This window comes from Myotis brandtii, unplaced genomic scaffold (genome assembly GCF_000412655.1).
Source record: "Myotis brandtii unplaced genomic scaffold, ASM41265v1 scaffold475, whole genome shotgun sequence".
In the NCBI taxonomy this organism is placed as follows: Eukaryota; Metazoa; Chordata; class Mammalia; order Chiroptera; family Vespertilionidae; genus Myotis; species Myotis brandtii.
Window position 1 is genome coordinate 2,079,855 of NW_005368148.1, and position 10,672 is coordinate 2,090,526.

The 10,672-nt window shown below is 35.6% G+C and overlaps 1 protein-coding gene across 1 annotated transcript in view; it reads right to left on the reverse strand.

The window, feature by feature from the left end:
- Positions 1-10,672, reverse strand: part of PRKG1 (protein kinase, cGMP-dependent, type I) — a 995,570-nt gene that overhangs the window by 630,749 nt on the left and 354,149 nt on the right. Inside the window, exon 3 of the mRNA XM_005875929.2 lies at positions 10,218-10,331. Within this exon, the coding sequence (XP_005875991.1) occupies positions 10,218-10,331 (114 nt within the window). The remainder of the gene's footprint in view (positions 1-10,217; positions 10,332-10,672) is intronic.

Genomic DNA, 10,672 nt, shown 5'->3' on the forward strand with positions numbered 1-10,672 from the left:
GGTTAGGGCGAGACCATTTTTTAAATAGCAAAAACTGAACAGAAAAATATTGGAAGACAAGGCACAGTTATGTCACCCTCCATGTGCAAAGCTCAAAGAGGAAATGAAAATCCACCTTGACCCAAAATAAAACCTTAAGAACAGCAGAAGCATGTAAACAAATGATTAATGTTCAGATGTGAGCATATGCATTAGAAAGAGAAGCAGTGTGACATTCAGGGAGAGAAAGAAGAAAGTGCAAAATATTCAAAGCATTCTCTCTGGGTGGTGGGGTGTAAATGATTTAAAAATCTTTGTGTGTATATATTTTCTAAACATTGTTCTTATGATCAAAAACATGAAAAAAATAAAGAGGCATATTAAATTAATTCAAATGAGTATTATGAAAAAAAGTCAATACAGAAAAATATTCCTGCTGCTTTTATAATTATCTGCTATTGTTTATGGCTTAAGTCATTCTGATTGAAGAACACTGAGCACAAGTCAGAGATTCAGAGAATGAGTAAATAACAGATTACATCTTTCATTTAGCTCTTTCTCTTTCTCTCTTTTTAAACCTGAGACTCAGAAAAATATATTTTGATCTAATTTTACAAAGCCCAAAACATCTAGAGTTCATTTCCATTTTTATTAGTCCTAAAACTAATTACAGACAAAGGCACTTCATTCTTGATGTCTAAGGCCTCTTCCAACTCAAATTTAAGTTTCAGATGTTTAGCATTTCAGAAACTCTATTTTGAATATCTTGATAGTCTTAAAACTTCATTATTACATTTTGTGCTGCACATAGTTTGGGCCAGTCCACAGCATTAAGGACCTCATTTCCTACATTTTTAGTATCTCACTCCAGGTTATGATCAAGCTTAATGGATAACTTTTATTGGCTGTATATCAGTGACAAATTCCATATAAATTGTTATATGTCCACCTATAAGTATTCAATGACAGTGAAAAGCAATGAATATGAAAATTTCAACAATGTGGGATAACTGTAACTTTGGGGAAATCAGGAATTGCTAACTTCAAACTATAGATAAAGGGCCAAGGCTTTGACCAGAGTATAAGGAACTTGAATTTTTGGGGGGCGGGAGGGAGCAGCATTTTATTCCTTCTTATGAGAGTTGTGGCCATGACCAACGTCTTTATCCAGAAAGAACGTGGTAAGCACAAAAGAAATTAACGTTATTTGCTAAGGCAATCAAAGAAGACAACAAATTGGACACCAGAAGTCTGGAATTTCCAGGCTGCACCGTAAGATAAAAACTATTAGTGTCATTGGTCTGAAATATTACTATAGAAAATAATTGACATTTTAAAGCCAGGCCCCGTAGCTATCTATTCTTAATTTTTCCAATAGCTTGATACACTAGGCACCTACTTGTAGTCGTGTACACAGCCCACAAACACACACAAACCTTTCTCAGGGAAGTCCTGAGAGTGCCACCCGAAAGGGATGTGATGACAACAGGACTTTAGCCAACACAATCTGAAGTGATGCCTCCAAGCAGAAGAACTGCATTGGAATGCACAGCCTTTTTGATCTACGCACAGTCCCCTGCATTCTTACCTGTAGTTTGTTTTTTGATGTTAGTGTTTCTTGTACCAGTTCTTTCTAAGTACACATCTGTCTGGACCAACTTTGTCAATAATGTGGTGAAAGGTTATTCAACAAATAAAGGTTGAAACAAAGGTTGAGATGATGCAGCTCATTGTCTTACTGGGGGCTATCAAGGAGAAAGGTATAGTTTAGCAATCCAGATGTGTGGCCTTAAGAAGTTCCAGAAGCCCTCTAAAGCACAGTTGCCTCACCTGTGCAATGGTGTTATTAATGCTATTCATCCCTGTGATGCAGGACCATTGTGAATATAGTGATACTACACACAGTCAAGTGTAAGTATATAAAGGTAGTTTATAAAGAATTACCAGTACCTAGATACTCAAAGTAACCTTATATAGAACTACAGCAGAGGTTTTCAAACAGTATCACCTGACCTAAAATAACAAAATGCCATAGAAGAACTTAATCCAAGGGTAGGAGTGAGAAGGAGTAAGAGTAAGGAAACATAGGGCCATTGAATGGGGCTCCAGAAGACTGCTCCCCCACTCTATAACCAGAAGTCTGCCTTATAAATTTCATACACAGAAGCACTCCATACAATTTGCTTTTTGGAAATAAAACAAAATAAATATAGTTTGAATAACACTGTTTGATTCCACTCAGAAAACTACAGACAACAGTGCTTTCAAGTCAATAAAGTTGTTCCATTAGATGTGGGAAGAATTATCCTATCTATTAAAGAAGGAATATGCTAATATGCCACAAAGATGGCAGCACCCACAGCCAATAAGGAGAGAATATGCTAATTGACTGTCACACCCTCAAAGATGGCGGCTGCCCACCCACCCAGGGCTGGCCTGAGGCACAAGTAACCAGGGCCGGTTGAGGCTTGCACTGCTGGAAGTGGCAGGCCGGGCTGAGGGAAACCCCCTCCAGTGCATGGATTTTCATGCACTGGGCCTCTAGTGAGGGTATAAAGAGTTAATTATTATTAGTAAGGCAGACTGTCCTACAGAGAAAACATGTACCCATAGTAAAAAACACTTAGCTATAGATAACACTGTTCAGCTACATGAGCTCATATCAATTCTTGACCCTTTACAGTGTAAAGTTTACACCCTGCCTTTCTGAAAAGTCGTTACTGGCTTTCTATGATCTACTATCACATTCACAGTGAAAATGAAATTCTTCAAGATCTGTGTGGAAATTAGCTGGCTCACTTCCTTACCCATATTCTACAACACCCCCGGCCTCAGATAGCTACAAGTCTCAATTACAAGGAACTCCCCATGCTTTCTTGGTGACTACAATTCATGATGACTTTTATTCTTGTAATTATCAGATGCTAAGATACATGCAACCCATCTAGGACTTCCTGGGCACTCACTATGAATTAAATCGATGTCCACCTAGACTGACAATAAGGACACTTTTCACAGTAAAATGGATATAACCCACCAGTGAAAAACATTCCGCTTATTCAGACATCATCAATCCAGCTGTTCTCTCACAAATGTCTGTCTACATGTGTTTTCTTCTAATCCAAACTACACTCATGAGCATGAAAAAGAACAAAAGTCAAATGAAATTTCTTCCATTTTATTTCCCAGCCAATATCTTAGCCATCAAATTCAATAAATCTAGTTGATATTCTTGTTAACAACATGGCCCTGCAAACCATGATTTTTAAAAAAAATTTTTCCTTCCCCCCTCAACCTGTTATCCTAATTTTACTTCTCAATAATCTTCAAAAGAAGATGCTAATAATCTACACAATGCTGATACTCTTCCACTAAAGCTGTATTTCACTCCTTAAAAGAGCAATGCAACTGCTCTGTTTTTGGTTCTTTCAACCAGCTCAGTAAATATGAGAATTACCTTTTGGCAATTTATTAAATGAATGAGTGACGAGTCAGTATACCAAAAACTGACATTAGCTTTACCTTGTGTGGGAGTTTACTATATGTAGGTCTTTGTGGAAAAATTATTAATTCTACAGGATTAAAAAGACTGCCAAAAAATCAGCCTTCCTTGCCTATTGTTCATATTTACTATTCAATTATCCCTGATCTTTTAAAAAATAACACCTCCCTACCAGTTAAAGCCGGACTATTCTCTAGATATAGGAACACTCAAGGCCTCAATGATTGAGTAATTAAAGGGGGGAGGAGAGAAAATAATTTATCTAATCTTAAGGAATTAAGTACTATTGCCTTCCCTTGATTGTGAGAGGTTTTTGTTTTGTTTTCCCCTAAGAAGCATTACTAACATATGCCGGTCTACCAGGCCTAGTCAATATTGGGCTCAAATCTTCTTTGGTAGTTAAATATAAGTCATAAGTAAATGCTGTCTGCAACAGTTCCCATCAGGACGAGGAAAAAAAACAAAAACACCCATCAAAGAAATTTGTAACTTAATCCACTTAGACAATAAAAGAATGAGATGAAAGAATAGCTTCTGTATATCCATTTGTTTATGTTAATCCGTTATGTGGCAACATGGATACCTAGTGAATTGATTCCTTTATTAAAGAAATGTATTGCTCAGGGGTTACATAACTGGATTTATGCTACTAATTTCACAGTATTTTTTAATAGACACTTGTGATAAAAATTGTACTAAGAAGAATGTTGTCTAATTAACTCACTGAACAATTGGACCTGCTTCCCCAGGATGCTGCCCTAACCCACTGTTTACTTCATTGTTCAAGATGATGACAGTTCCTGGGAAATTACTGGATTTTTCCCTTCTGTGTTCAGGGTCATGTTTCTAGTCCTCATCAGCCTATTTTGTGACTTCTCTCCTTTCAAGATTCCTGGAAGAAAGCATGCTGTAGCCTGGGAGAAAGCAAAGCATGCATCTTTTTAATTTGCCTCCTTAAAGCAGAACAGAGACTTTTCATTACCACAGTTACCTCCTCTGCTTTTGTGCTGTGACACTGGGAGTGTGACAGTGCATTGTTGCTCCTGCCCATTAAAACCCGAGGTAATAACTGTCTATAGGACAATTTTGTGTATTGCAGACAATGTTGTTTCATTTTCACACGTGAAAATATCTTTATGATAAATATGATGCTTTATGGAACTCCACAATGATGTTATCTAAAAGGTGGCTAAATCCTTACTTATTGATTCAGTTATCTTATGGACCTTACACCTTAGAGCCACTATAGAAAAGCTTCATCTATTACTTCCTCTTAATAACAATAAAATTGGCATTCATTTCTTTTGTTCCTTTACCAATAAAAAGCACTGTATATTGACCTTATGGGTATAGCATTACATTTACAGCACCTAGAGATACTGGAGTAAGAAATTTTAGTCAAATCTTCCTCCCTCCCCCCGCCCCCAACCCCCATTTATCCTTTTAGGTTCTGGAAGGTTGGCAGACTTTCCTGAGTCAGGTTGAATAATGTGATGCTTGAAACAGAGCTACAGGGGAATGCACGAGTCATCTCCACTGCACAGACTCAAATTTATTTTAAAAACAAAAATAAACAGAAAAATCCAAACCTTTTAACTTTGTTCTCAAAATGTCTATGACACAGTGAAAATAGTTTAATTAGTCAATGTCCCCCTATACAAATATTTTAGGAAAGTCTAAATATGGAAACTTAGAGTATTCAAACTAAGGCAGAAAAATATTTTTACCAAGTGTTATTAAAGTCATCAATTAGATTCTTGCAGAATGTTTAGGATCTTTCATGTCACTACTAAAGTATTTTAATGCTGAGGAATTTTTAAATATGTGCTATAAATAATCTAAGGAGAAATAACTGCTCAAGTCGATTCATACCCATCCACTGTAGCCATGCTTTGCAGATAACTCTCTATGGTGATCATCTTAAACTGGTATCTAATGTTATCCAAAAAGAGAGAGCTTTTATTCTTGGGTTTTTATTGAAATCTATTGGAATGAGCCTGTTAGAATAATATGCTGCCTAAGGTTTGGGGCATTGTGAGCTGGAAACTCAAAGGAAGAGGAACAGGCTTCAATTTAGTATCTTCAGGCAAAAATAACCAATTTATGTACAACTGAAGTTGGAGCAAAGAGCCATAAGATTCAAACCTCGAATGACCGTTTGAGGGGAAACCAAGATGGCGGCATAGGTTAACGCCGGAGTTTGCTGCCTCGAACAACCACTTCAAAAACACAACTAAACGACGGAACGGACATCATCCAGAACCACAGGAAGGCTGGCTGAGTGGAAGTTCTACAACTAGGAGGAACCGAGAATCAGAGGAGGCGCAGTGCTGAAGTAAAATACTAAGGTGCTCTCTGAAATCAATAAAAATATATATATTTTTAAAATCCCTGAGTAGTTGTGAGAACTGGTTGAGGGAAATCCAAGTAAAGCAAGAGAACATAGATATCCTTGCAAACTCACACATAAGGTTTGTATCTCTGAATCCCTCTTTCGTTGTAAACGAAAAGCCCTTTCCTTTTTATTTTTAGGTTTCCAGTAACTTCAACTTTCCTACTATTGTGATTTTAAAGAACATGGGGCCTAGAAGCAAGACAATAAGTCCAGAGTGTAAATTGATCTGACTTTAGCTGTGAGGGTAGTCAAAGTGAAATCACAACCAGGAGTGAAACAGCAGGGAAAGGTGGTAATGACCTGCTTCTGGGCATGGGAATTGTGTGGAAAGGGGTTTTCAAGGGGCACATTAGAAATTCCTATCCTTGTGGGGCTTGAAAATAGATGGTAGAACTCTGCTTTGTTTGTGGAATCCCAAAATATGTAGACAGAATGTGAAATTCCAACAGCATTGGAGACAGTAATTGTTTGGTGTTGTGGAAATCTAATCAAACAAATGACTCTTTTCCTCCTCCTGGCATCTGACATGCTTGTGATTGGATAGACACAAGTGGCCATTTTCATATCACAGTTAATAAAGAAAACTTTAGCCTATTTAAGCTTCGAATAACCTCAAGATATTTGTTAGAATTTTGTTTCCAGTATCATGTTGATTTTATACACTTTTGCATCCAAATTCCTTGGGGGAAAATCGATAATGTTGTTTTATAAGACAGTAAATTGTGAATACAGATCTGCACCATACCATATATGTTTTCTTTTCATATTTCTATAAATACTATTCAGCCATAAAAAAGGAAAGAAACCCTGCCATTTTTTTACAACACGGATGGACCTTGAGTACCCTGGTCAGAAAGAAAAAGATAGACACTATACGATCTCACTTATATGTGAAATAAATAAAAAAAAAAGAAATGTGCTCAAGGTCATTGGTAGAACAGGTAGGTGTTTACCAGAGGTGAGGAGGGGTGAAATTGGTGAAGGGGGTCAAAAGGTATAAATTTCCAATTATAAAATAAATAAGTCCTGGGAATATAATAATGTACAGCATGGCAAGTATAGTTAATAATGCTGAATTGCATATTTGGAAGTTGCTAAGAGAGTAGATCTTATCCTGCCATTTTTTTACAACATGGATGGACCTTGAGTACCCTGGTCAGAAAGAAAACGATAGACATTATACGATCTCACTTATATGTGAAATAAATAAAAAAGAAAGAAATGTGCTCAAGGTCATTGGTAGAACAGGTTGGTGTTTACCAGAGGTGAGGAGGGGTGAAATTGGTAAAGGGGGTCAAAAGGTATAAATTTCCAGTTATAAAATAAATAAGTCCTGGGAATATAATAATGTACAGCATGGCAAGTATAGTTAATAATGCTGAATTGCATATTTGGAAGTTGCTAAGAGAGTAGATCTTAAAAGTTCTTATCACAAGAAAAAATTGTAATTAAGGTTGGTGACAGATGTTAACTAGACACTGTGGTGACCATTCTGCAACATGTACATATAACAAATCATTATGCTGTACAATGAGACTAATATCATGTTAAATGTTAATTATACCTCAATAAAAACAATAAAGCTATTTTTTATATCCTAAGTTAAAGAAAACCCACAGGTGTTAGGATCACATTCGTTAGTAGAAGAAGTCACTGGAATTTATTCATGGTCTGACATAGTTTTTAAAAAGTGCCATCTTGAACAAGAAATGACTCATTTATATTGAAGAGCTCTTTGATGCCACCTAGGATTTAGTTACGTCTGTGAGATTAAAAATGCATTAAAATTTCAGGCTAACCTAGGGAGAAAGAAAACAGAAAGGATTCAACATTTTCAATCATAAAAGAAAGTGGATGATGTTTAGGAAAGGAAATCACAAGCCCAGGTAAGTGAGAAAAAAAGAGGCACATTGAGTGATAAGCTATTGAGTAAGAATGGCCATCTCCTTAGACTATTGAACTCAAGTGGATGAATTCATTTCAAAATTTACTGAAAATGGTCATCACCTGCAAAATGATAGTTAAGAAGAAATGGACAAAATTTTGAACCCTGAGAAATGATTGGATCTAAAAAGCCATTTAAGGACATTTTAAAATATCACATGTAAAGAGTATGATAGCATTGATTAGTAATTTGGTACAAGTAGTACTCACAATGGAATCTAATCAGATTTATAAAGTGACCAGCCTGAGGTATAATTTATAATTTAAATTATAAATGGTTTTAAGAACCACAGTCACAAGTACAATGACCCTGGATAGTATAGGAGATAGGATAAAAAGGTCCTGAACAACAAACAATCATTATTCACACGTTATAGTTCTTATACAACATTTAGAAGGAACCACTGTTCATAGATATTATTCCTTGCTCATGCACAAAGCCTTTTCACCTATAAATTATATATGCATAAATATATTTTCACACCATCAACTCCAGGCTGTTTCTCAAATACAACCAAACACACACACACACACACACACACACACACACACACACACACACACTTGAGACCTCTTGAGTTTGTGTTAAAGAACATACTCCATCACTAATTTCCATTAATAATGGACGTTTTGACCCCCAAAAATTAGTATTATAATTTGCATTCAACACCTAGTTTCTTCCTGTCAAATCAGATGCATTTAAATTTACCAAACAGAAGTGCAATAGAGGCTAGTACAGATTAATACCATTTTATAAGATGTGAATAAGGCAGTTGATTTTTATGAAGCAAAGTATTCACCTTATTAAAAACATTTTGCTGCAAAATTTATTTAAATACATTATTTAGACTTTAAAAAATTATTTAATAAAAATTCAATATTTCAAAGGTTAAGCACTAGGTGACCTTTGGGAATTTTGCAGTTTAATTGGATTAAATGAGCAGTACACAGAACTGAAAATTTTAAATATTTTTAAACTTTAAAAAAATATTATTCATAATTCTGAGAAAGCCTGTTCAATCAAAATATTCTTTTCTGGCTCTTTTTTGCCTATTTCTCATAAAAAGAAAGCATGGTAGTTAAGTTTGTTCATTTAATGGAGTCATGACTATGCCTTTTCCTAGTTAAGGTACTTTGTAAGTGAGTTCAAGTTCTAGCAGAATCTGTTATGTTCATTGGGCTTCATTATTCTTTGAGTCATGTAATTAAATCATCACATGAAATAAAAACATGTTGGTGCCTATCAATCAAAAGAGTTCTATGCTTTTAGAGATCAAGAATCAAGTGCCAACAAGCTCTCACTTTATAAGGGCCCCAACTGTAATTGATAATTTCAATGAATAAAAAGATGATCCACTAATAAGACAAATAAGACAATTTTTAGAACTCTAGCTGACCATGTATTCTTAAGTTCTTTACAACCCAAGTTTCAATGTCATATTGTCAATCACTGCCATATTTCTGAGAGAAAAACAAACAATAAAATAATCAGTGGCATCCAGATAAAACTGATTGATATTAGCAATGTCATTTTTTCAACAAAATTTTTTAAAATGACACAACCTAATCACAGTAATTTGTGATTGCTATCATCCACAGCATAATGTATCAGAAAACCTTTTGGAACACGGATTACACATGTTCACCTAAAGATAAAATGGACCTTCCATGGTTGGCATTTGCATTCAGCTGTTTGTTACACACTCGTTGCATCCTGCAGTCAGGAAGGAGGAGTGTTTAAAACATTTTCCCCCTCTAACTATTGCAGCTGCTTCTACCAAGCAATAAAAGTTGCTAGAGAAATCATATATACACATATATGTAAAATTAGGGAAACAAGCTGCTTTATTGCCCTGATTTAAAATAAGCTCAGTCAGTAGAAAAGAAAAATGCTATAATATTCAGCTTGATGAGCAGCTGAAGACAAGAATATACGCAGAAGCAGTTTTAGAATTCAGGATATATCTCACTTGACGTTTGAATGAGATCAACATTTCTCCTCTCAATTTTTCTAAACCATGGAGTGAGCATTTATGTGGGGAATGTAACCCAAAATAGCAGGTATGTAAAAATAATTTAAATATGATTCTGAGGTTTTTCAAGGCAGAAAAAGAAAAGGTCTTGCTCCTGTTTAATTTTAATTTAAAAACTGATAATCATACAAATTCTAGGTTAAAAGGATACTTTTCATAAGGCAGCAATAAAATTTGAGTTATACAAAACCAAGTAACATCCTTTAGTAGAAAAACGAATAGATGGGCTATATTTCAAAGCAAAACTTGAAATATAGATTAATAAAATGGCAAAGATTAGATCAAGAAGTGTGTTAATGGACATCTCACTGGTCTGGGGAAAAAAGACATTGAAAGTATCTGAAAAAAAAAATGAAAGCCTTACTCTTGACGGTCGCTGTCCGGGTGCAATTGTAAAGAATAGCCAACTCCCCGAACACCTTTCCTGGACCCATGGTGCACAGCTTCACGCCTTCTTTTGTCACTTCCACCTTCCCATCTAAAAAAGAGAAAGCAGAACACATTATTTTAATTCGCCTTCATGCTTCATTTTATTTGTCCCATTTCCATTATGCAATGAGGAGTGCTAGGCTTGTTTTTAAAAATGCTTACCATTTGCAACATCATGTATGGATGAGTAGTATGCTAAGCGAAATAAGCCAGTCAGAGAAAGTATCACATGATCTCACTCATATGTGGAATCAAATTAACAAAATAAACTGTTGAACAAAAACAGACCCAGAGATATAGAATCATGGAACAGACAGTCGAACCTCAGAGGGAAGGCAGGGGAGGGTGGATGGGAAGAGATCAACCAATGAACTTGTATGCATATATGCA